This window comes from Stenella coeruleoalba (assembly GCF_951394435.1).
Source record: "Stenella coeruleoalba genome assembly, chromosome: 10".
NCBI lineage: Eukaryota > Metazoa > Chordata > Mammalia > Artiodactyla > Delphinidae > Stenella > Stenella coeruleoalba.
The window spans coordinates 64,552,710-64,579,614 of NC_137156.1; the positions used below are offsets into that span (position 1 = coordinate 64,552,710).

General features: G+C 38.6%; 1 protein-coding gene across 3 annotated transcripts in view; it reads right to left on the reverse strand.

Moving 5' to 3' along the window:
* Positions 1-26,905, reverse strand: part of SETD2 (SET domain containing 2, histone lysine methyltransferase) — a 112,446-nt gene that overhangs the window by 63,976 nt on the left and 21,565 nt on the right. For 2 of the 3 annotated variants that reach the window (XR_013830355.1, XM_079935764.1), the window contains exons 2-8: positions 19,989-20,027; positions 14,176-18,536; positions 10,840-10,971; positions 7,942-8,070; positions 4,543-4,666; positions 3,275-3,352; positions 1,261-1,358 (exon numbers count right to left, since the gene is read on the reverse strand). Coding sequence is in view for 2 of the 3 variants with exons in the window: in XM_079935764.1 (XP_079791890.1) it covers positions 1,261-1,358; positions 3,275-3,352; positions 4,543-4,666; positions 7,942-8,070; positions 10,840-10,971; positions 14,176-18,536; positions 19,989-20,027 (4,961 nt within the window). In the remaining variant the exon portion in view is untranslated. The remainder of the gene's footprint in view (positions 1-1,260; positions 1,359-3,274; positions 3,353-4,542; positions 4,667-7,941; positions 8,071-10,839; positions 10,972-14,175; positions 18,537-19,988; positions 20,028-26,905) is intronic. The other variant, XM_079935765.1, reaches the window with a different exon arrangement.

The window sequence follows — 26,905 nt, forward strand, 5'->3', positions numbered from 1 at the left end:
ACTTGACCATTGCCTAGATCCACTAGTTTATGAGGTGTTGCAAAATGGTGATACCATTACTGCTTCATTTATTAGCTAAAATAACCTCTATAAAGAATTTCCTCTCACCAACTGCTTGGTTTAATCAAAAATTCACTTGGGAAAGGAAGGGTAAATGCTTGATTTTTTTCTTCTTTTAATTTTTGAACTAGTGGTTACTCATAAAGAGAGGGGAAGGGGCAAAAGAGGGATAGGGGATTAAGAGATATAACTATTATGCATAAAATAAATAAGCTACTAGGATGTACTGTACAATAGAGGGAATATAGCCAGTGTTTCGTAGTAACTATAGATGGAACATAACCTTTAAAAATTGTTATTCACTATGTTGTATACCTGTAACTTATGTAATATTGCACATCAACTATACTTCAATTAAAAAAAACCAAAAACTAGTTTTCAAGATCATGAATTGGTTCCTTTCAATTATGACTAATGCGCTTTTATTTTTAAAATGTCATTAAAACTCATGGATTTTACGTAGTGTGTTTCAAACCACTCGCCATTATTATTCTTAATGATGCTTAAGTGTTAATAAGAACCCTCCCACTTTTGGTAAGTGAGATTCTATTCAAGCTATCTCCGAAGTCCCTTTGACATGACCCTCCTTATCTTTTATAACTGGTTTTCTGGTATGAGGAGATAATCCAGAGTCATCTTGTTTAATACCTGTCCCAAAGTTGACACCAGACATTTCTCCGAGGAACCCTGTTCCTTTTAGTGGGGTTTTATTAAAACCACAATATAAATGCTAGGGGTATTCAGTGCTATTGCATCAGTTACTGGTTTTGGTAGAACTAGGTAACAAATTATTTTTCAGAGTACAATATGGTATAGATGAGACATGATAAAGTCATGAACTAATAACTGACAGATGAATTATGGCCACACAGGGATTCATTATATTGTTCTCTTTATACCATGTCAACACCCTGTTGACATTTCTGTAATAGAAAGTTTTAAAATTATATTAGAAACATAACTATATAAATAAGGCAGCATGAAGTTCAGAGGAGGAACATGTAGTTCCTGTACAATATCCCTTAATGGCCTGAAGTGTCATACAGAAGGAAAATACACAGAACTAAAAGAGAACACTATAGATAAGAACTGACAGTACATATAACTTCTTAGTAATTCACATCTAAGTTTTAGATTCCTATATCTGAACAGTCTATTTCTGCATCAGAAGCAGCAAAACAGAACGGAATCAATACTTACCCATATCTTTGGAACTGATAGTCAAATGTTAACTCTGAGCCTGAAGGAACCAGTTTGGTGGTAAAAAACCCAACTCTCAGTTGTCCATTCACAGTCCACTGAGATGTTGTTTTTAAAAGAAAAGAAATTAGTAACTGGTTAATCTATGTGTGTGTGGGTGTTTTTTAAAAAAAGATCATCATCATCTGCCTTAATTGTGCATGTGCCTCTTTAGATAATAAAGGCTTTTCCAAATAGCTAACAGGAAAATTAAAAAACAAAATAAACTTAAGTATCACTCTTATTTAATGAGCTACCAGATGAGTATCATCTATAATTTAACTCTAATAAAAGTAACTGCTGGGGCTTCCCTGGTGGCGCAGTGGTTGGGAGTCCGCCTGCCGATGCAGGGGACGCGGGTTCGTGCTCCGGTCCGGGAGGATACCACGTGCCGTGGAGCGGCTGGGCCCGTGAGCCATGGCCAATGAGCCTGCATGTCTGGAGCCTGTGCTCTGCAGCGGGAGAGGCCACAGCAGTGAGGCCCGCGTACCGCAAAAAAAAAAAAAAAAAAAAAGTAACTGCTACTTTAACTTACCTTAATACACATTTTCACACAGTAAAGATTCACTTGTAGTAAAAATAGGCAAATATGGAATGCTTGGTGTCACTGAGTACCAGGCAAATTTGTACTACCTTATGTTAAAAGTAACTATAAGATAAGATGGGGCGTGGAAAAAGGAAAACAACAATGCCAGAAGTTTAATTTCATGAAACAGTGGTCATAATGCTGAGTGTAGAGAAAGGGAAGGGAAGCATCAGAGCAGATACATAAAACTCAAAAATTAAAATGGGGGTAAATACACAGGGATTGGACCTTGTAGTTCCAGAATATGTAAATTGACTGGAAAGCGCCTGTCCAGACCATTTGAACCTGCTACTGATGAAAAACCCAGACTTAAAGAGGTGAAGGGAAACAGTACAGTTGGAGTCTCACAGCTAGACATGTGGCCACCAGCTGCAGGCAAAAATAGAACCAGAACTTAATTAGGTTAAATAATTTCACACTGGGTTCTCCTATTCGTTATATGTTTTGGCTCTTGGAAGAGCTGTATCTAAGATCTATAAGTACAGATATCAAAGGGCAAAAAATATCCAAGAGTCAAAACTATTCAATATGAGAGGAAATCACTGATACATTTTTCTAGGGCGTGGGTCCACAGCTTTCTTAACCTAAAAAAGAACCAATATTCTAATGTGCATATATATGTATCTGTATGCTTTTTTTTTTAACTCTAAGCTTAAAACACAAATTAGAGGGTACCAAGATCATTACCTCGAAATATTACATCGAATTCGGTAAATGAATTTATCAAGTGTCAACTGTGTGCCAGGCACAGGGACATAAAGATAACCAAGACCCAAAGTCTGGCCTTGTTGAGGAGGAGCAGTATATCCACGTGCATACCATATATCGTCTCTCTCATCTGTGGCCATTCAGCCCCTTATAAATGTTATTAAAACTACCAAATTTGGCACCTGGATAAGACTGATATAAAATCTGAACATAACAGTACACACTGGACTTCATCAAAATTAAAATTTAGTTTTTCATTTCGGCACCTTAAACAATATCTAAAATTTATGGGCAGAGATGTGACAATTAAATGCAACTGGAGTTCCTGGATTGGATCCTAGACTAGAAATATGACATATGGCAAAACTTGAATAAGGTCTTTAGACTAGTTAGTAGTTAATAGTATTTCCTGGATTGGGTAATTATATTATGGTTATGTTCAATGTAGACATTTGCAGAAGTTAGTGAAGGATAATATATGGGAACTCTGTACTATTTCAACACTATTTATTATTTTATACATCTAAACTTATTTCAAAAAAAAGTTTAAGAGTAAGAAAAAAATCAGTACAATGATTAAAAAATAATATCCATGCGTACCTTTGGTATAGAATCTAAAATTAACAGTCAGAACAGCAGTCTTGAACAAATATCCCAAACTCTAAATCTACCTCAACTTACTTTTTGAGTCTCACAGTTTGGTTCACAGCTGTGATTCATGAACCGGGAGCAATTTCCTTTCTGAGTGGCATCTATTATCTAGGGAAAAGGATAATTTAACAGTTAAAAATGAGACCTTAGGGGCTTTCCCTGGTGGCGCAGTGGTTGAGAGTCCGCCTGCCAATGCAGGGGACACGGGTTTGTGCCCCGGTCTGGGAAGATCCCACATGCCGTGGAGCGGCTGGGTCCGTGAGCCATGGCCACTGAGCCTGCGCATCCGGAGCCTGTGCTCCGCAACGGGAGAGGCCACAACAGTGAGAGGCCCGCATACCGCAAAAAAAAAAAAAAAGAGACCTTAAAACATATGTGCATTTTGCAAAGGCAAGGCATCCAGCAAATTTAAGACCCTTACCCCTAATCCCCCATTCCTTCTGAGAACTCTCTCATATCACTTTACACATCAAAGTGACAAATATCCAATGTCTTCCTCAGAAAGATCTCTAACTATCAACATTTTACCTAGGGGGCAAAATTATCTCCATATCTATCAATGTCTCATTTTCTTTTAGCTATTTCTTACATCCTATATTCCAATCTTACTTCAAGTTTTTAAAACTTCATTTTCAAATGCATGCGATACCACAGTGCAGCAGCTCTCAAACTTGAGTATGTATCTGAATCCACTGAGAGCTTGTTAAAACTCTTGCTGAGCCCACCCTCAGAGTGAGATTCAACAGGTCCTACTAGGATAGTTCCCTACAACTTGCATTTCCAGATTGGATGTAGAGGCAGCCATGAGAAATCTAGCTAAATTCTAGTAAGTCAGACATTAAAGAGATTTGTAAATGGTACTCCTCACTAAAAAAAAAAAAGCTTTTTGGAAAATACTTAATTTTCACAAAAGCATATGCTATTTGTGTCAACGTAATAGGCTTGCTTATTGTCACTTTTAAATGGTTTAATAAAAAATAAGTATTTTCAACTTCTCAGCTTTCGTCTTTAATATAAATATTGATAAATATAATCTACATAAACAAAAGCTCTTTGGGGGCTATCAATAGTTTTTAAGAATTGTAGTATGAAGCATGTATGTTTACATTTACATATACATGTAAATACCCCCCTCTCCCTCATCCTTTTTGTAAGCAAATAGAAAAAAACTATCCACACTGTTCAGCTCCTTATTTTGGTCACTTAATATATTTTAAAGATCAGTCCATATCAATGACCCCTTTCAAACTCAAGAATTTCCAGATCTGTTTCAAAACAAACACAATCATGCCACTTACCTCATCATTCTTCAGGGCCATGAAATAGTAGTGGATGTTTTTGTTTCGTGCATACTCCTTTACCCGGGCTTTAAACTCTTTATGATCAAGTACCTCTCCACAATATTCCAGGACAAAGGTGTTCCTGGCAAAAGAAAAACAGTATTTCCTGCCTAGGAGATATACGGAAAACACATACATCCATGCAAAAATAATGAATTTTAAAAACTATTGTAAAGTGGACAGATTTGCTATTACACAAGATGTAATTAAAATATATGTAAAGTGCCTAGCAACTAATCGAGGTTAATTTTCTCCTTCCTAATACTTTTCAAAGAATGTTGACTCTAAGAAGCTTTTATAATTTACACTTATACCAAAATGCATATCCTTGCTCTCACTAGATATTAAAACGAACTTTCAAGTCTGGTTTACATTATCATGAAAACAATGATTCACAACTGAGAAATGGTTGTGAAGAAATCAGAAGCAGTGAAAAATTAGAGGCTTTATGTCCTAAGAAAAAAGAAGGCAACTTAAATACAGCAGCCCTTCTACTACCTTTACTCTCAAAGGTCTCTAATGATGTTAAAGGTCAAATATACCTTTTCTCTGACTGCATTCTCTGTGAGTTTTCTCTAGCATTTATCAACAGTCATGATTAAGCTCTCTCCTTGGCTTCTTTCAGTTACCTTCTACCTTTGATTGTTCATGGTTATTTACCTATTTCTTCTCTATTGAAGATATTCTCAGTCTCTTCCCTCTCCCTTTATTTTATAAAAGCTCATTCTCACCAATGACTTCAAGTATTACCTCCATGTAAACAAATGCTTCTATACGGTTTACTCCCAAGTTCTGACCTGAAGTGACCTACCCAGAAGTCTTGTCTTACCCTTTCAAAATAAACATGCCCTGGAATTCCCTGGCTGTCCAGTGGTTAGGACTCAGCACTTTCATTGCTGGGGCCTGGGTTCATTCCCTGGTCGGGGAACTAAGACCCCACAAGACGTGCAGAGAGAAAATAAACAAACGTGCCCTAACACTAACCAAAGAGATTTTTAAAATTTAAAAATGTAAATCATTCGTATTTGTTATGATATACTGACATAATCAGTATACTTCTCCTTTTTTTTTTTTTGGCCACGCTAAAAAAATGCTATGTTTAACAGCTTTAAGAAGCCAGAAACAAAAAGCCACATTTATATTTCATATAAATATCTAGAATAGGTAAATCCACAGAGATGGCAGATTTAGAGGTTGCCAAGGGCTGGGAAGAGGGGGCAATAGGGAGAATCTGCTTAATGGGTAAGGGGTTTCCTTTTGGGGTGATAAAAATTTTTGGAACTAGACAGAGGTGATAGCTGCCCAATATTATGAATGTACTAAATGTCACTGAATCATGCACTTTAAAAAGGCTAATAATATATTGTTTGAATTTTACTCCACCCCCCCATCCCAAAAAAACGAAGTCCCATTTGGTATCCAATAACATTAAGTCAACCTGGACAGCACTGCCTTCCATTCCTACAGCCTAAAACTTGAGGGTTTTGGTAAGAATTTGCTTTTTTTTTGGTGGAGTCTGTCATGGTATTTTAACAGTAACTAGCAGTTTGTTCCAAATACCTCCTCCTCATACTGTGCACATCTGACAGTATGCCCTTCTTAAATGGGAATACTCTACCAGTGAACACCTAAATAGCTTAGAGTTAAAAATTTATAAAATTGGTATTACCATCAGCACATGGAAGTACATGAGTGAAAGTGTGGGAATCATGGAAACATTAAGTCCTGGTATATTTTACCAAAGCAGGGTTCTTTGTGAGTAGCTGAGGAAAGCTAAAGAGCTTTAGGAAATTTTAACCTGCTATGTGAACCAGTCATGCATTCTCTCCTCTCTTCTCCCATCTCCTTCCTCATAACAGAAACGGACTCCTGAGCCATCAAATAGTCTCTGTTGCATACAACAAGAATTTACATTAAAGTTGAAGCTATGTTAGTGCAGACTCTGCCAAGAGGCAGTGTCCATTACTACCCCTGTAAGAGAGGGTTATGTCCAAACTGGAGTTCCTTTAAAAAAATTTTAAAAAGACTCTCCAAAAGAAAAGCCTGGCTGGCTTGAGTAGAATAAAAGAAAGCATACCTAAAAACCTGCATCTAGACCAGAGTTAGTGATTTTAGAAATGCACCAGACTGCCTTGGCAAGTACTGAGTTCAGTGTTGTTAACAGTGTTCAAGGGAAGCTTAGTCTATTATTTATTTAAAATATTATAAAGGATCCAATGAATTTGGATATGAAACATACTGAGATGATTCTGAGATACTTGTTTCAAATAAACAATTTAAAAATGGTTATAAACCAAAATACTCTGATAATACTTTGCAGAAAAGGGAAATATATGAGGTTCCTACTATCTACTTTTTTATATAATAAAACATGGTTTTTTTCTGGTTGGTTCTCAAAAGGATAAGATCATTTCCTATTTTCACAATAAAAACTAAATGATTTGGCTTTCAAAAGATATATGAGGTTCCTGTCAGAAAACTAAATTACCTGGTGGTAGTGGTGGTGGTTATTATTAGGTTTTTTGCTACCTGGTTGCTTTGAATCCCCACAATAAAAAGACTAAAACCCCTCACTCCATCCCAATTCCCATTCAAGTTTGGCCATATGCTTAGGATTCTGAAAGAATAGTTGTGCCTGAATCACTAGAATCAGCAACTGTTTTTCTTCCTTTATTCCTTTGATGTATTTTTAAAAATTCTTCAATCATAAACAAATGTAATCTGTATATACTTAACTTTAAAGAAAAAGGTACTCAACTTTCATAAGAATACTTAAATATGCTATATGTAAGAAAATTGGTGGTTAAAGGAAATACCGAATATGGTAGAAAATAAAACTGAACCTTTTATTGCATTACATATAAAAGTTACATGACTTTAGAAGGCAACATTTATTCATTCAAAAATGTTTAATGAGTATCTATCAAGTATGCTTTAATTCTCTATCTCAATATCCTCAGACTCTCCACTACTCTTATCCCAACTGAACTTTATATAGATTCAACTTTATAGATTCTGTCCTAACTCCTTTTTATAGAGTTTCATAGGGATTGTGGGGATCTACAGCAAATACTTGGTAATTACTTGGAATTAAGGTAACATAACTATCAGACAAAGAAGGACCGGCCTAGTCCAAATATCACAAGGGACAAACTGCTCTCTCATATATAGACAGAAGAGATTTCTATTTAATTTCCTAAAAGAAGTGAATTTAAAACAAACAAACTAGCTACCAAGTGGTCATTCTGCACAATAATCATTATTAAACTTCAGTGTAATAGGCAAATTATTTTCCTAAAAAGTATCTAACCAACTTCAACAACACAAATGAAGTGAAAGACGATTAAAACAACTTACGAAGGAAGGTCTTTAGCAGCTCTCAAGCCCCAGCCTTTCTTTTCTGTGAGTATGACTTCCACATCTGCATGCTGTTTTCTTTGAAACCGTCTATTGGAACAATAATCCCCATTTGGACAACGAGAAGAACTGAAATGAGAAAAGGAGAAAATTAATTCTTCAAAGCAGCAAAAGAACCAAAAGCATGTTCACTAGAATGTTATGTAAATATATCCATATCTTTATGGCATAATCAGCATATGTGTGGTAAACCTCCAAGTGAGCCTTCCTCAATAATTCTTTCCATCATGAAGGGATTCCTTAAAATTGAGTGTCTACATTGTTAAACAGATGATGCCCAAAATACAGTCTTGTCAACTGGTCATTACCCCTCCCTGAGTGTCTAAGATACATTTCCAGGCTGCATGTAAGTTTGCAGTACTCTGACAACTATGCAGAGCTAACTTATTTTCAATCAGTGCATCTTATATTCCACTCCAATCATCACTAATTTCATCTTCTGAATGTAGCTAACTACTTGAGCTACATTTAAGAGAAACCAAAGTCGTCATTAAACATATCTCTGTTCAGAGTAAGCACAATAAAAACTGGCAAGGCTCTTCCCTCATGGATCCTAGAATAAAAATAAAATCAAAAATTTACTGAATTCTTAATATTCCAAAGCTTACAGATACAAAGGTTTTTAATACTGAGTAAGGCTACAATAAAAATTACTATTTCCAACATATTATTATTTATTGCCAAACCAGTAGTAGTAAGCAACATTTTTACAGATGTCCAACGGATAAAGGATTCACTCTGGAGAGAAGCAGTGAAAGAAAGCTTTCCGGAAGGAGTAGGATTAAAGCAGAATTTCTAATGACACAGAGGATATGGACAGATAAGGAAAACAAGAGGTACAATGACAGTGCCCACCTGTGTGCAGAAATAGGAAACAAGGCCTACTTGAGAAAAAGGGAATAAAATAGCTAAGGATAACTGATAAGAAAGGTGGGTTGCTGGAAGATGAAAAGGCAGGTTGTTGATGTACTATGAAGGGCTCTCAATACCAAGGTTATATTTGAACCTAATCTTGAGAACCACTAAGTTTTGAGCGTGGGAATAACAAGAAAAAAGAATTTCTGTACTTCATATCTGTTCAACAAGGTTGACAGGAAAAACCAGAAAAATGCAGAGACTAGGGCAACAATGTCAAATTAGGAGAATACTGTTCTTATGTCTTCTCTTCTTTTTTAATTAATTAATTAATTTGGCTGCGTTGGGTCTTTGTTGCTGTGCGTGGGCTTTCTCTGGTTGTGGTGAGTGGCGGCTACTCTTAGTTGCAGTGTGCAGGCTTCTCATCGTGGTGGCTTCTCGTTGCGGAGCACGGGCTCTAGGCTCACAGGCTTCAGTAGTTGTGGCACACGGGCTCAGTAGTTGTGGCTTGTGGGCTCTAGGGCGCAGGCTCAGTAGTTGTGGCGCACAGGCTTAGTTGCTCCGCGGCATGTGGTATATTCCCAGACCAGGGCTCAAACCCGTGTCCCCTGCATTGGCAGGCGGACTCTTAACCACTGTGCCACCAAGGAAATCCCTCTTCTCTCCTTATATGTTTACTGTCATCTCTGCTTTTAGTTTACATTTAAAAATACCAAAAATGCTTTCTCTTTTTTATTTTTTGAGGTATATGTTTTATTTTTGTAACACTATTACATAAGCAAAACCAAAAACTGAGTTTTGGAAAAAAACACTTCATTAACACTAAAAATAAGGTACCTACACTATAAATCACCTTAATATTCTTTCCATGTTAAAAATGATACAATTTTCAATCCGACTGGTTTTTTTTTAAAAATCACATTTTTTAATGTAAAGATATTTACTGTTTATATGAAAAATATGGAAGCAAATGTCTATCAATAGAAGATTAATAAATATGGGTTAACTATGAATAGAATACATAATGTAGTCAAGAGAAAGATTTAGATAGGTCTAAATATGTAGCTCTGAATAGGTCTCCAAAACATATTTAATTAAAAGTGTGGGGACTTCCCTGGTGGCACAGTGGTTAAAGAATCCGCCTGCCAATGCAGGGGACATGCATTCGAGCCCTGGTCCGGGAGGATCCCAAATGTCCCGGAGCAACTTGGTCCGTGCGCCACAACTACTGAGCCTGTGCTCTAGAGCCCACGAGCCACAGCTACTGAGGCCCGCGTGCCTAGAGCCCATGCTCTGCAACAAGAGCAGCTACCACGATGAGGGGCCCGTGCATGGTGGCAGGTAGTGGCCCCCGCTCGCCACAACTAGGGAAAGCCCGCGCACAGCAATGAAGTCCCACTGCAGCCAAAGTTACATTAAAAAAAAAATTATTAAAAAAAAGAAAAGTGTGTGTGGCAGGTGAGAGGCAACAAAGTTTCAAAAAGTACATATAGTAAGGATTTCATTTCTACACATAAAAAGAGGAAACGTCTACCCATGCTGGTATAGGCATAAAAATTATCTGGAAAGACTACAAACAGAGGGATTGAGGCTTGGGGGAGCAAGACATTTTACTTTAAGCACTTTTGAAATGTTAGGGTTTTAGCTTATTTTTATAGTAAAAGCTAAAAAATACCAACATTTACCTTTCAGGACGTGAACCTTACAAAAGATAAAAGGAGACTGGGTAAAAATTAGTATTACTATGTTAGCATTAGGGCTACTTTACAGAGCACTTACAATATGTACTATAATCTAACGCACAATGCAAGGGAAATCTGCCTCCTTATAAACACTATTACACATTGGAGATTTCATTGCTCAGAAATACTCCACAATAGGTAGAAGGAGAAAAGTTAAATTTTACTCCTAATAATTCTTCTTAAAATTTAGAGACATTTAATAGAATAGTTGAGCAAAAGCAGAGCATTCTAATTTACTTACCATTCAATCATGAGGAGACGATTAAGACAATCTTCCCCACATGCTATTTCACCTTGAGCTCTTTCATCTTTAGAAAGAGGTGTACACTCACACTGCATTCGCTTAATATCCCGATGGGATTTATTCTTCTTTCTAGTGGGTAAAATTTTATTAAAATTGGTTAAAAAAATGTCCTGGCAATGATACAACATACACAATAAAAAATGTGCTAAATCTCACTAGTTTCCCATTTAATGATTCTCGTTAAGTCAATCATTCAAAAAGAAGAAAACATCTAACCACTACGCATTTATGAGACTGAAAACACTAGGAATTGTATTGCAAAACAGGTGAGAGAGACAACCTCAGCCTTGGCAAATGGGAAGCTGGGGTAAGTTCAGGTCTATCATTTTGGACTCAGTCCTTATTTCCTAGTCCTTGTCATCTAAACCTTGAACTCTGAGCAGTTTCAAATGTTAATAGTCATATTTGGCTCCACAGAGAAATAGGAAAACTCATGAATATCAAATAATAACATAGCTGATTAATTAAAGTTAGGTTTAAGAATCAGTCCTCATGGACTTCCCTGCAGTCCAGTGGTTAAGACTCCGCGATTCCACTGCAGGGGGCGAGGGATCAATCCCTGGTCGGGGAACTAGGATCTCGCATGCAGTGGAGCAGCCCAAAAAAAAAAAAAAAGAAGCAGGCCTCATGGATATACAAATAATAGTTGAGATACAAGGCTAAGGAAGAAAAGGAGTTGCTTTAGAAAGAAAAAGGAGTTTTTAATTAAGAATTTAGCTCAATCAAATCCTTTAGAGAATCCTTTAGCAACATCACTTTTGTACAAATCCTGTTTAAAAGAAGACTGAATGATTTAAAAAAGAAAAAAGAATGACGTATATATTATTATAGAATAGCATTACTACAGAGGACTAAACTTTCTCAGTGTAGATTTGGCGGGGAGAAGATAAATGTTCGAAATTGACTGGGTTCATAAAAACCTAAGCCAGAGTTTGCAAAGCAAAAGTGAAAATGTGATTATTTACTGGTCTTTTTGTTGAACTCTATTTTTTGATCTTTGTCAAAAAGGAAAAAAAAAATCAAGGACAGACGAATAAGATCCCTTTCTTAAGATTAGGGAACTATGACTTACTCTTCAGCTATTAGACAAGTGAAGAGCACAGCTGCTCTAAGTGACTGTCTTAATCTAACTAATCTGCTTTCATCTCCAACATATGTTCTACTACAGTCTCAGTTTTATAAAGTACCTAGTGTGTCATGATAGTTTCCACTAAGTTTGAATAACAAGTATGATTCATCTGGATCAATTAAAGATATAATTCATTAATGAGCATAAGAACATGCTTAGCCTGAAGAAATATGACTAAAGATAAACAAATTATCTTTTTATAAGTACTTAAGAGCTATGTGTAAAAACAGTAGCTTTATTTTGTATTGCTCCAAAAAGGCCAGATGAGGACTAACGGGCACAGATTTCGCTCAGGTAAGCCTATTTTCACTAGACATAAGAATGCACATACTATTTTACAATAATTTGTCTTCTTAGTGGCTTCTATAAATGCCCAGCTTATATCAAGCACTTTAAAATGCCTCTCACCAACCAATTATGTATATGAAACTCACTGAATAAAATCCAGAGGGTTGGGTTGATTAATTTTATTTCTATTCTTTCACAAAGATCATGTAAGTTGCATCACTCTACTCACAAAATTCTTAAGGAGTACCACTTAAAATATTCAATATTTTGAAGTTAAACCTAATTTACAACTAGTTACAAATGAACGTAATTGTAAGAGGCCCGCTTTATCCTTAAAAAAAAAGTGGTTTTTTTTTTTTTTTGCTATTTAAATAGGAAAAACTTCTGATGGGTCTAACTTTAAGATGAAGTCTTTTACCTTATCCACAGTGGAAAATGTCTTCATTTTAAAAAATTCTGAATGCTTAAAGGGATGATGGCTAAGTTGATTCTCAACTAGAGGAGAAATTTCCAAAAGGAGGTAGGTGGTTAGGAGACTATAAATTTTTTTTAAAGGCATATTCAACATATATTTACATTGGGAAAACAAGATTATCAAAGAGAGGTGAAAGAAAGTCGACTGAGAATCTGTGCTCTAGGAATTTGTTTTTATTATCCTAGTCTCATTATACCTTGTTTCATGTTAGGGATTTCACCATTTAAAACTTAAAGACTTGTTATGCTATTGCCAAGTTTAATCTACTAGCAACAGATTTTGAAACATGACAAAAGAAAACTATATTCTAATCGAGTTCCAGCTTGTAAAGTACCTAAAGATATTTTTCAAAAATGTTCAGAATGGTGCTCGCTTCTGTAGCATATATACTAAAATTGGAACAATACAGAGAAAATTAGCACGGCCCCTGCGCAAGGACGACATGCAAATTCGTGAAGGGTTCCATATTTTTAAAAAGAAACGAAGTTGAGTTATTTCTAGTGACGTGGATGGACCTAGAGACTGTCATACAGAGTGAAGTCAGAAAGAGAAAAACAAATACCGTATGCTAACACATATATATGGAATCTAAAAAAAAAAAAAAAGGTTCTGAAGAACCTATGGGCAGGACAGGAATAAAAACGCAGACGTAGAGATTGGACTTGAGGACACCGGGAGGGGGAAGGGTAAGCTGGGACGAAGTGAGAGAGTGGCACGGACATATATACACTACCAAATGCACAATAGATATCTAGTGGGAAGCAGCCGCATAGCACAGGGAGGTCAGCTCGGTGCTTTGTGTCCACCTAGAGGGGTGGGATAGTATCAGGAGAGTGGGAGGGAGACGCAAGAGGGAGGAGATATGGGGATATATGTATCTATATCGCTGATTCACTTTGTTATACAGCAGAAACTAACACACCATTGTAAAGCAATTATACTCCAATAAAGATGTTAAAAAAAATGTTCAGAATGAAGGAAAAAAAATCCAACGTAACTTTTTTCTTCTCTAAAAGCAGACTATTTTGCTGGAGTTTTGTTTCACTTTCTGCCACAGTTTCACATGTAAAAGAAATTTAAGAAAAACTGGGCTGGTCTATATACTTTTTTTTAATGTACTTCTAGAACCAAAGAGGTAATGGGACCAAAAAAAAAAAAATTTAGACATCCCCTTCCTGTGTGTGGGGTGGGGGGGAAAATTGGGGGACTGTACACCATCAAATCTAAACAGGTAAATACACTTTTAAAATTTTTTAAGTTACATTTTATCACACAACCATATTTCATACAATTGAGCTCATATATTCTGAACTTTTGAAAGTTAATTTTTTTCCTACAAAACGAGGTTAATACTTGTCCAACAAGTATTAATTTGGCTTACCTTTCTGTTAAATAAACATTTTCTTCAATCAGATCAAAGTAACAAGGCATCTTCCCTTGTTTGGCACATTCCTTCCACCGCTGTGGGTCCCTGAAGTCCTCCATGACACACGAAGGCCCAACCAATGCTGAGCCTAGAGGCACTGCTGTCTCTCCCTGCTCTACCTCCACTCTAACTTTCTTTCTGTCCTGAAGCTCACCATCACTTTCAGAATCACTCTCCAATTCCTGTCTCCTTTTTTTAAGAGGTCCTCTATCTTTCATATCATTTTTTTCTAAGTTTTTCAAAAGATCTTTCTTCTCATTCACAGATAAAGAGTCCTTAATGGAATTGCTGCTTATTTCAGGTGCTTGCACGGATCCCTTGTCCTTCTGAAGGGACAGAAAAAATTTATTGGACTGGCTTGAAAAGTGAGATCCTCCACGTTGATCCCAATTCTCCTCCTCTTCACGGTCATCTGTTAAGGAATCTGGTACCTGCCCTTGAATTCGATCATACACAACCCCAGTTCCAGGCGGTCTACCTGCTGATCTTGGATCCCAGTAGCCATTGCCTTGCCAGTAATTACGTGTCCCACTATACTGTTCTGCACTTTGCTGATACTTGTGTCCACCACAGGCTCCATAGCTGCTGTCAGGTTGCTGATATGTGGTAGTAGGCTTTTCTTGTTGAGAGAAGTCCCACCCTAGATTTCTGAGCTCTTCTGATGAACGGAAACCATCCACTCGGGAGATCTCACAAGAAGAAAAATTTGACTCTGTTTTCCCCAGTCTACTATCTGGCCTGTTAGCGAAAGTGGTCTGTTGCCGAGACTTACTTGAGACATCTTCAAAATCATCAGAAGAATAAACTGGCAGCTCTTCTTGCTGCCTAGAAGTTATTCTGGCTTTCACTGCTTCCTCAGAATTTGGATGACCTAGAGGGTCAGATTTTATGTCTGTATGACTTGTACTATCAACCCCATCACTCTGAGGATGAGCAATTTCAGACATGTGATTATCTATCTGTTTTCGGCTGGGCTGTATAAAAGAAATTTCTGAATTCTTCTCTGTTGCTTTATGAAAGAAGAACTTCTCAGTTTGAGGACAGGCTTTACTTGCTATACTCTCAAATTTTTCCTCATATGAATGCCTCCTTGGCTCCAATCGCTCATCTTCCCAGTGGTCAGAATAGTGTCTGTAACTTTGACTGCTCCTAGAAGAACAAGGACTTGTTTCTTCCATGGGCAAAGTAGAATTCTTTGGCACAACCACAACAGACTGAAGACGGTTTCTTGGAATACTGCTATCATCAGAATCTGTATCTTCTGAATCACTTTCATCACTTGAACTTTCGGAAGAACCAGAATAATCTTCATGGACAGTAGATACAATCTCTGAGGCATGACCACTACTGTCACATTTTAAGGTATATGTTACACCATCACTGTCCTCCATGATTAAATTCAAATCACAAGAAGAAAATACAACTTCTGAATCATCAGAAGTATGTGCATGTCCTCTTCCACCTTCTTCATCTAAAGAGATTTCTGGTCTTCCTCTTCTATCAGGCAGTATGGAATTCCCTTCTTCTTGAGCCTCTTGCACACATTTCCCAGATAGTCCATTATTATGCCTGTTTTCCCAGGAAGCAAATCCTCTTCCTGAATCAGGAAGGCCACTACCTACTTCTATTATTTCTTTCTCTGCATGCTTTAAAAACTCTGAGCTTTTACTCTTCAGCACAGCATCCAAAACTGAAGATGTATTCTCTCCACATTGCAAGAGAGTTAAACTGTCTACTTTTATTCCTGGTGGAAGACTCTGAAGAGATGAAGCAATACATGAGCTCCCTGTAGGTTGATATAAATCATCAAAATGATTAATAGAAGCTGAACTAGTACTACCAACACTCTGCTTATATTCTCCACATGCAAATTTTGAGTGCTGATCTGTCAGACTTCCATTATCACATATAACTGTTTTTGATTTCAAATGCATGTTCATAAAGCTATTTGAAGAAATCTTCGTTACTAAAGGCTCAGTATTTTCAGCTCCGGAATGACAAAAAGAAGGGCGGCTGTCGTTTGAAGTACAGTATATATCTGAATCTTTGGTTTTACAGCAAGAAACTCTCACATCAACTGGTTCTTTAACTACTGTTTTGGAGTAATCTATAGTCATAACTGGCAAAGATATGAGTTGATCCTGGTGTGGCGACACTGGAGGTTCTGTTTCTCTAAATGGGCTTTCTGACTTACTATGCTGCATGCGAGTATCATCCAAGTCTTTTTCTTTACATCTATTAATATTTTGAAATCCATTTGATGAAAGCATGCACGTTTTGACCAAAGGGGATACCTCTGATCCAGTCACACTATCATCAGAAGACATCAAAACAGTGTCACGTTTAGAAGTGCAAAATGTTGCCAAATCAGATTCTGCCCCAGGAGATCCATTTATATTAAATTCTGTGGGACAATAACTTCTTAATTGATCATTCTTCACTTTACATAAAGAGTCTAATTCCTTAATACTATCATGGCTATCATGTCCTATAAATTCAGACTTAAAAACAGGTGATTCATCTAGCTTTTTAAAAGTAGGTGAATCATTTAATCGATTTGATGGAGATGGAGACCCAATCTTCTCTCTTTCAGTAACTTTACTAATCATTCTTAATTCACTACCTTTTGAACAAGGAGTCTGTAAACTAAAAGAATGAGACTGTTTGATTTCCTCATTCAATTCTGTACAACAGAAAGAATTTTTAAATTTATCAGACTTGGGTGCAGGTTTTGAAGGGGCAGATTTATAACGGGAAGCACTGTTACCATGCTTGGAATATGATGACCCCCGTCGGAATCCCAGTTCATTAGTGGGAGAACAACATCTTTTCATTGCTTCATTTTCTGAAGTCCTTTTGGATTCTCTTTCTAATTTTGAGGAATACTTTCCTCTCTTCTCCATCTCTAAATAAGAGGACTCAGTTTTACAGTCTCGATCAGATTTAGAATAGGAGGATGGTGTCCTTAGGTCTCTGTAAGAGGAAGAATGAGATGAGGTGCGCCTTGAGTATGTCTTCTTATACTCATCTTCTGAGTCAGAACTTTCTCTTGCCCTGTTATCTGTATATGGCCGAGAATAGCGTGCCCTCTCTCGATAAGGGGAACTCCTATGGTAGCGACGATCAGAGTCATAATAATGGGATCGTTCTGACCGAGAATAGGATGAACTAGTTCTAGAACCTCTGTCAGATCTAGAACGAGACCTGCTCCGCCTTCGCTCTCTCTCTGATCTACAGCGAGAAGATATATAACGAGTATCTCTTTCAAGTTTTGAGTAGCTAAAATATTTATCATCTCTCTCTGTTTTAGATCGTGAAGATTTCCCTAAATCCTCACTTTTTAAAGTTGCTAAGCTCTTTTTTGAATCTCTTTCTTTTTCAATGTTGGCTGAAAATTTTAAATCATGTGATCTTTGACTTGAGGAAGTCCGTACAGAATCTTCATCAGATTCTGAACCAAGAAAGGTGCCTTCAGATTGTGAGGATTTCTTCTTAGAACCTGTTTTTTTAGAGCCCAGACTACTCTTAGAACTATCTGGAATTTCTTCTTCCTTCCCAATATGGGAATCTTCCTTTTGTGAAGGAATATCTGCTTGCTCATTCAAATTGTGAGTTATGTGTTCTTCTGAACTATTAGACACAGGGTCCTGCTTAGTGTCCACTTCTGATGATTCTGGTACAATTGTAACTGGTGGTTCCTTCAATGCTCTAGCAGCTACATCTACTGGTGCTGTCATCAGAACTGTCACTGGTGTGTGTGGCAAGGCCACTGGCTCTGTTACTGGTGCTGGTAATGAGGGTGTTGTGGCTTGGGGAGGTGGAGGTGGTGGAGGTGGAGATGAGGGTGGCGAGTCTACAGTTGTTGATTCTGCTATGACTGCTGGTAATGGTACTATGGGAGGAGATGGAGATGCCACTGCTGTGGTAGAAGTCAGCAGTGGCCTGGATGTTACATGAAGCAGATGTTTCTTAAAATGGATTTTGCCCAATTCTACCCTTGATTTTGGTGGGGAAGATTCTTCTGTAGTAGATAATGTATCTCCAATGTCCATTTTAATTTTAGGGGTCGAGTCTACTTGAAGAGGTACAACTGGGGAATTTGGAGTATCATTTTGCTTTTCACTGCCAAGTGCCGTCAGAAACCTGTTCTGCAAAGTTTTCTTTGTAAGGCTGAAGCTGAATGACACCTTCTGTCGTCCCTGTTCCTCCAAATTAACTTTTGTCTTGGTGCCTTTGGGCAAAAACCGACTAGAAGCAACACCTTTGAACATTGGTCCTTTGATGAAACCTGTTTTCTGCACATTTTCAATCTTTGCCTATAAATGAACAAAAAAAGCAGTTACTACTACAATAAAGTTACTTTCAAATGGCTAGCATCACAGTTTAAAATGTAAGGGAAATGAAAAGTCCTTTTTAATGACAAACAGCATGAATTTCATTAAGCTATATATGCATTTTTAAAAACTCTTTATTATGGAAATTTTCAAACATACCCAAAAGTACAGAGAATTGTTTAATAAACCTCTAAGTAAACATCCTCAGTTTCAACAATTATCTATATTTTTCCATTCTTATCTTAAAGAATTTTATCCAGTTTTATAACTATTTTCCAGGCAGAATTTTTAATGAGAATTTAAAAAATAATCTGATGTGTATTTCAAGATACACTACAAGAGGACATGTGGATAGAGAGCAACAGCTAACATCTCAGTAATGAAAATACTTTGTTCTTGTGTCCTATCTGAGAAGAAACATCAGAAGTCATTATAACCAGTGGTCTTCTGGTATCACATAGAATCACTTGGGTACTTGGTAGAAATATAGATCTGTGACAAAACTCCAGGAAATAACAATTCAATAGCTCTAAGGTGAATAAAGTTTATTTTGTTTTGTTTTTTGAGAACAAGCATCTCAGGCAATTCTGAGGGACTTCCTAGATTTGGTAAACCACCGGTATAGAGCAGTCTCCCATCTCACTCATTTCACAGATGAGGTAACCAAATGGGGACCAGGCCTTTCTGCCTTCCTGGAAATTACTCTGTCCTGGCAAACTACTACTGCATCTGCCTGGGCCCCACACACCCAGGCCATGCTGATTTATAGTCTGATCCTACCGTGAACGACAACTACAAAGTATACATCTAAGAAGACTTCACCCTTCTTTATTTGCCAAACCACCAAAGGAACTGATGGGCGTTAGAAGTTAAAGGCATAACCTCGGTTGTAGACAGAACAGCAGGAAAGTCTATAGCAACAAACTCAAGCCTAAATTAAAGATAGTACACTTGCCATCTACAACATTTTTCTAACTGACATTCTTTAATCAAGTCTGGCTATTTAAGAGAACAGTTTTCTACTTCAACATGGTAAAATCTGAGATCAGTTTTCAAAATTATACAGTTACCATTCAAGTGGGAAAGTAAATGTTTTCACATGCATTATCACAGAGCAGTGGTCTTCAAATACTTTTTAAGAAAGAAAATTCACTTTTCAAATTGAATTTTACATGGAAGCTCAATGCGTAAAAACAGGTAAAAAGCTGTCTCCAAAGTTGCCAGCTTCCTTTACCTTGACTAAAGCTCTTGAAACTCCGAAGTCTAAAAACCATTTTCTTGAGATATACAACATCCCTCACTGGAATGAATTACTATAGATCCAAAAACAAAACTAAGCAAAAACTATTACTTCATTTCACATTCAAAATGATAGCTAAATTTTGAATGTTTTCAAGCTCATAATCGCTGAATACCTAATTAAATTATACATACCTCATTTTCTTCTTCTCTATTGTCATCCAGCCAAGAAAGCATGCAAAAGAATAAAAAGAAATCATAAATACTTAAAACCGATTGAAATGTAAGTTGTTTTTTATTAAAACTTAGGATACCTACAACCTCCAGGTATATTCTATATAGGCTGTCCGTTCCTTCATAGCCTTAGTTACATTTAGCATAGCAAATGTTTAAAGAAGATAGTGTCATGCACTGTGCTAGGTGATGGAGAGAAAAGGTGAATAAAGCAGAGTCCCTGCCCTCAAGAAGCTCTTACAGTTTCCTGTAAATACAAAATATAATTTTGTTATAAAAGTAATTCCAACATAATGGAGTAAATACGAGGATAGAAATATGCACAAATGTAACAGCAATGAGGAAGATAAGCAACTCAGTTTAGTGGAAGGATAGGAATGCAAAGAATCCTTTCTAAAAGAAAAATTAGTTTTTGAAGAATGAATTTGAAGGGAGATCCTTAACGAAGGAAGATCCCAGGCAAAGATATAGAGATTAAAACATAGAACAATATGAGCAAGGAAACTATAAAATAATGTTATCTGAGTATAAAGCATAAGGCAGAAAGAAGCCAATAATTAGCCAAAGTAGGGAGCAGTGGCCAGGTCCAGAGACCAGGTCTCTTACAATGAGAAACATTTTATCTTATGAATTAGTGGTTCTCAACCTGTTCTGGTATCTGTTCAGCAGTCCCTTTGCTTAATGCAAGGTTTACACTCTACATCAGAGCATGTGGCTTTCTGAGCTCACAGTTATATTCTAACAAAGATAACCACACTATGTCCTGACTGAGGAATCAAAAGCTAAAAGTCTGGTGTATACCAGTGCACTGAAGCACACTGGGGGAAGAGAAGATACAAAAGGGTTTTACGCTATAACAGCCAGATTTGTATTTTAAGCTAGTGTCTCTGTAGACTATGTGGCAAGACTGGAGTACAATAATCTGTCTTAAATGCCCCTTAAAAGAAATGTACTAAAAATCCTTTTCCTAAATGTAGGCTTTACTCCACCATAATTCAGTGCATTCACCAGAGTCCATGGTAGCCATACAAAACAAAGTAATGAAGGGGAAACAAAGTTGGCAATACATGGATGAGATCTAAAGCAGTGCCAGGGTTAAACACTTTTTTCTACTCTAAAGCCACAAAGACTACAGAGATGTGACCTTAGAACTGCTGTATTTCATCAATTCTATGATATACATTTTTCCCATGTATAACACCTCTACACAATGCATCATACTATCAATAACATCACAGTCTAATTGGCAGAGTTTTTTCCTTTCTTAGTGATTAAAAAAAATAATTGTGTCTCACAATACGGCATACTACATTCGATTTAAATTAGTACCATGTGAAATTTTTTTTAAAGAACAGAAAAGGAACCTGGAGATGTCCAAGCATTTGGAATGTCATTCGTATTTGTACTCCTCTTTTCAGTGGATGTTTTAGAAAAGGCATTCGTGGTTGTCTTCACGGTATCCATACACACAAAGTGCTGGAAATACTGAGGTTACCAGAACCCTTTCTTAAGTCTCAGCACTTATACTTTGGATAAACAAGTGAAAAGAATTCTGACAAGCTGTAATCAAAGTGATCACATGATCAAAGGGCTAAGGAAACATTATAAATGTGGGACTTGAGTGGGCATGTGGGGGGAGGAAATAAAGTTTCAATTCAGAAATCAGAAAACTGCTTGACAAAGATAGCAAGGCATTTCCCATAACTTGATAATATTTTTAAAATTTATAATAAAAAGGGGACTTCCCTGGTGGTCCAGTGGTTAAGACTCTGCGCTCCCAATGCAGGGGGCCCGGGTTTGATCCCTGGTCAGGGAACTAGATCCTGCATGACACAACGAAGACCCTGCATGCCTCAACAGAGACCCTGCATGCCACAACAAAGACCCAGTGCAGCCAAATAAATAAATAAATATTTTTAAAAATAAATTTATAATAAAAACAATATAAGCACATACAGAAAATATGGGGGAAAATATCCAATTTTTCTCATCTTAAAATCATTTCATGTTAATAGAAATCAAATTACACACAAGCAAAAAGAAAAGTCCACAATCCAACCCATCCAGAGACAACTGCTGCAAACACCTTGGTATACAGAGCCTTCTAACACTTCTTTTGTGTGTGGGGAGGGCGTTAAAACAGAGATTTTTGTTTTTCTTTTTGAGTACAGTAATCATACCACACAAGCCATTCTGTACCTTGCTTCCCCCACCCCCCATCATAAATACAGCAGGTGAGCAAACGATGTGTTTAGATCAAAGGAAAAAAATGGAATCACTGCAACAGATGGAGGAGGGAATGATCTTGAGAGAAGGGGATATAGATGAGTAAAGACATAGGTAAGTTTCAAAGTAAAGCAAGAATATTCCTTTTGGCCTGTATTTCTCTCTGACATCATTAGTTGAAAGTTAGGGGCAGGGACAAGGTAAAAGATTTGGAAAAATTCAAGTGTGGGGAACAAAAATGGAAGCAGACTATAATCTTCAATGTTGCTGCCCCAAGTTGGACATTACTAATTTATAATCAGAGTCATTGGCACACTTATGTTACTTCCCCTTGCAGCATTAGGCTATCTAGAAGCAATGAGGACAAACGACTGATGAATTACTCTATCAAGTTGGGTGGGACAAGAGAGGTAGAAGGCGGCAAGGGGCTGAGAGAATTGAAGGCATTCCCAAGAATGATCCACAGATAATAGAATAGGGAGTAAAATCTGAAGGAAGCTGATAAACTGAAGGAACAGGGTAGGGACAAGATAGCAGCAGCTTCAAAGAGTAGATTTGGTGGAAACCAGAAAGAGAAGTAGAAGGGTATCGTGAAGGAATTGGACATTAAGGTCAGACTAATATTTCAGAGTTGGAGTACCTTTCAGAAGATAATACCTAGGTGTGGCCAGGTGAGTAGACCGCCACAGCAATAAGAGGACAAGCCCTTTTTAAAGATATTAATGAAATTGTGAGGCCATAATTAATAGCAAGAATCAGCCACAAATGTTTCTAATAAAAGAACACTTGCGGGGACTTCCCTGGTGGCGCAGTGGTTAAGAATCCGCCTGCCAATGCAGGGGACACGGGTTCAATCCCGAGTTGAGGAAGATCCCACATGCAATGGAGAAACTATGCCCATGAGCCACAACTACTCAGCCTGCGCTCTAGAGCCCGCAAGCCACAACTACTGAAGCCCGTGTGCCTAGAGACCGTGCTCCACAACAAGGGAAGCCACCACAATGAGAAGCCCACACACCATAACGAAGAGTAGCCCGCACTCGCTGCAACTAGAGAAAGCCCGCGTGCAGTAACAAAGACACAACGCAGCCAAAAATAAAAAATAAATAAATAAATTTATTTTCTTTTAAAAAAAAAGAACACTTGCTTTGGTAAATAATATAATGTCAAGAGCAAAGAATAGGGTTTTTGAAGGAAAGTTGTTGGAACAAGGGTATGGAAGCCACAGGTAAGAGTACTAAGCCTCCTGTGCCCCTGCCATAAAAAATGAGGCATGCGAAAACAGGCATTTAAGTCTCCAGCATGGGATTGTGCTAGAGTGCCTTATTTCTTCTTTTGAAAAGCTACTACAGAAGAAAAACCAGAGGAATACCGCAGCCAGTTTTCTGTCAAAAACATACAGTATGCAGATCTGCAGCTTACTGAAGAACTATAAAGAATTCTGACTAATCCATGTCAATGCAGAGACAAATCTCTATTAGGTCACAGGACACATGTGGGAAAACAATTAAGACTTTTAGTCATAGCAATCTCAAAGAACCAAAGAATGACATGATTATTTAAATCAACAACCAACCAACTTCTCAGGCTAGAACGTAAGTAAAGTTTCCAAAGGGAGGCCTGGTATAATGAGAGATATTTGGCCATATCAACAATATTCATAAATGTAAACAAGTTGGATAGTAAGAATCTATTCTAGATACCATGTTACACAGGAAATGTTTATAGTTAAAACAGAAGTATTTTTATTTACTGTGGAAAAAAGACAATTTAAAGCAGTGGTCCCCAACCTTTTGGGTACCAGGGACCAGTTTCGTGGAAGACAATTTTTCCACGGACTGTGGTGTGGCTGGGGGGGTGGTTCATGCAGTAATGCGAGTGATGGGGAGCAGCAGATGAAGCTTTGCTCGCTGGCCCACCGCTCACCTCCTGCTGTGCAGCCCGGTTCCTAATAGGCTGTGGACCGCTACTGGTCCTTGGCCCAGGCGTTGGGGACCCCTGATTTACAGAACCTTAGTGATTTATTTCAAAATATCAGAAAACTTCCAAGATAAAATAGTCTTATTTTGCTCAATTCCAAAACTTGGACCTATGACCAAGAGAAGTATAGAATGACAGATTTTACCTCATTTTAATTTAGAACATTTTACACTAGTTTCCCTTCTCTATTCGAAAAAGTAATACATGTACGCAGGGGGAAACTCTGTAATACAAAAAGATATACAACTAAAATTAGATCTCTCTATGTAGTGGCAACCATTGTTAAGTTTCGTACATCCTTCTAAAAATTGTGTGCATATATGAGCAAATACATTACTTTTGACTCTGGGAGGGCTCACGCCAAGGAATACTTTCCAGAACTTCTGCTGCCAGGGTCCTCGTCCTCACGGTGAGCCACAGCCACCCACCGCCTCTGCAGGAGACCCTCCAACACTAGCAGATACATCAGAAATACATCTACACGTGGAACAACTCCTACAGAACACCTACTGAACACTGGCAGAAGACCTCAGACCTCCCAAAACGCAAGAAACTCCCCACGTACCTGGGTAGGGCAAAAGAAAGAATAAACAGAGACAGAAGAATAGGGATGGGATCTGCACCAATGGGAGGGAGCTGTGAAGGAGGAAAGGTTTCCACACACTAGGAAGCCCCTTCACGGGCGGAGACTGCGGGTGGCGGAGGCGGGAAGCTTCGGTGCTGCGGAGGAGAGCACAGCAACAGGGGTGCGGAGGGCAAAGTGGAGAGATTCCCGCACAGAGGATTGGTGCCGGACCCGCACTCATTAGCCGGACCCGCACTCATTAGCCCGAGAGTCTTATCTCCTCACCCGCCGGGGCGGGTGGAGCTGGGAGCTGAGGCTCGGCTTCGGTTGGAGCACAGGGAGAGGACTGGCGGCATGAACACAGCCTGAAGGGGTTAGTGCACCACGGGCTGGCCGGGAGGGAGTCCAGCGGCGGGGGGGGGGGGGGGGGGGGGGGGGGGGTCTGGACCTGCCGAAGAGGCAAGAGACTTTTTCTTCCCTCTTTGCTTCCTGGTGCGTGAGGAGAAGGGGTTAAGAGCGCTGCTTAAAGGAGCTCCAGAGACGGGTGCGAGCCGAGGCTAACAGCGGGGACCCCAGAGACGGGCATGAGACGCTAAGGCTGCTGATGCCGCCACCAAGAAGCCTGTGTGCGAGCACAGGTCACTATCCACACCTGCCTGCCAGGGAGCCTGTGCAGCCCGCCACTGCCAGGGTCCCTGGATCCAGGGACAACTTGCCCGGGAGAACGCACGGCGCGCCTCAGGCTGGTGCGACGTCACCGGCTTCTGCCGCCGCAGGCTCACCCCGCATCGTGCCCCTCCCTCTCCCCCGGCCTGAGTGAGCCAGAGCCCCCGAATCAGCGGCTCCTTTAACCCCGTCCGGTCTGAGGGAAGAACAGACGCCCTCCGGCGACCTACACGCAGAGGCGGGGCCACATCCAAAGCTGAACCCCAGGAGCTGTGCGAACAGAGAAGAGAAAGGGAAATCTCTCCCAGCAGTCTCAGGAGCAGAGGATTAAAGCTCCACAATCAACTTGATGTACCCTGCATCTGTGGAATACCTGAATAGACAACGAAACATCCCAAATTGAAGAGGTGGACTTTGAGAGCAAGATTTATTATTTTTTCCCCTTTCCCTCTTTTTGTGAGTGTGTATGTGTATGCTTCTGGGTGAGATTCTGTCTGTATAGCTTTGCTTTCCCCATTTGTCCTAGGGTTCTATCTGTCCTTTTTTTTTTTTTTTTTTACTTTTAAAAATAACTTTTTTCTTAATAATTATTTTTTATTTTAATAACTTTATTTTATGTTCTTTTATTTCCTTCCTTCCTTCCTTTCTTTCTTTCTTCTTTTTCTCCCTTTTATTCTAAGCCGTGTGGATGAAAGGCTCTTGGCTCTGCAGCCAGGAGTCAGTGCTGTGCCTCTGAGGTGGGAGAGTCAACTTCAGGACACTGGTCCACAAGAGACCTCCCAGCTCCACATAATATCAAACGGCGAAAATCTCCCAGAGATCTCCATCTCAACACCAGCACCCAGCTTCACTCAACGACCAGCAAGCTACAGTGCTGGATACCCTATGCCAAACAACTAGCAAGACAGGAACACAACCCCACCCATTAGCAGAGAGGCTGCCTAAAATCATAATAAGTCCACAGACACCCCAAAACACACCACCAGACATGGACCTGCCCACCAGAAAGACGAGATCCAGCCTCATCCACCAGAACACAGGCACTAGTACCCTCCACCAGGAAGCCTACAGAACCCACTGAACCAACTTTAGCCACTGGGGACAGACACCAAAAACAACGGGAACTACGAACCTGCAGCCTGCAAGGAGGAGACCCCAAACACAGTATGATAAGCAAAATGAGAAGACAGAAAAACACACAGCAGATGAAGGAGCAAGATAAAAACCCACCAGACCTAACAAATGAAGAGGAAATAGGCAGTCTACCTGAAAAAGAATTCAGAATAATGATAGCAAAGATGATCCAAAATCTTGGAAATAGAATAGAAAAAACGCAAGAAACATTTAACAAGGACCTAGAAGAACTAAAGATGAAACAAGCAATGATGAAAAACACAATAAATGAAATTAAAAATACTCTAGAAGGGGTCAATAGCAGAAT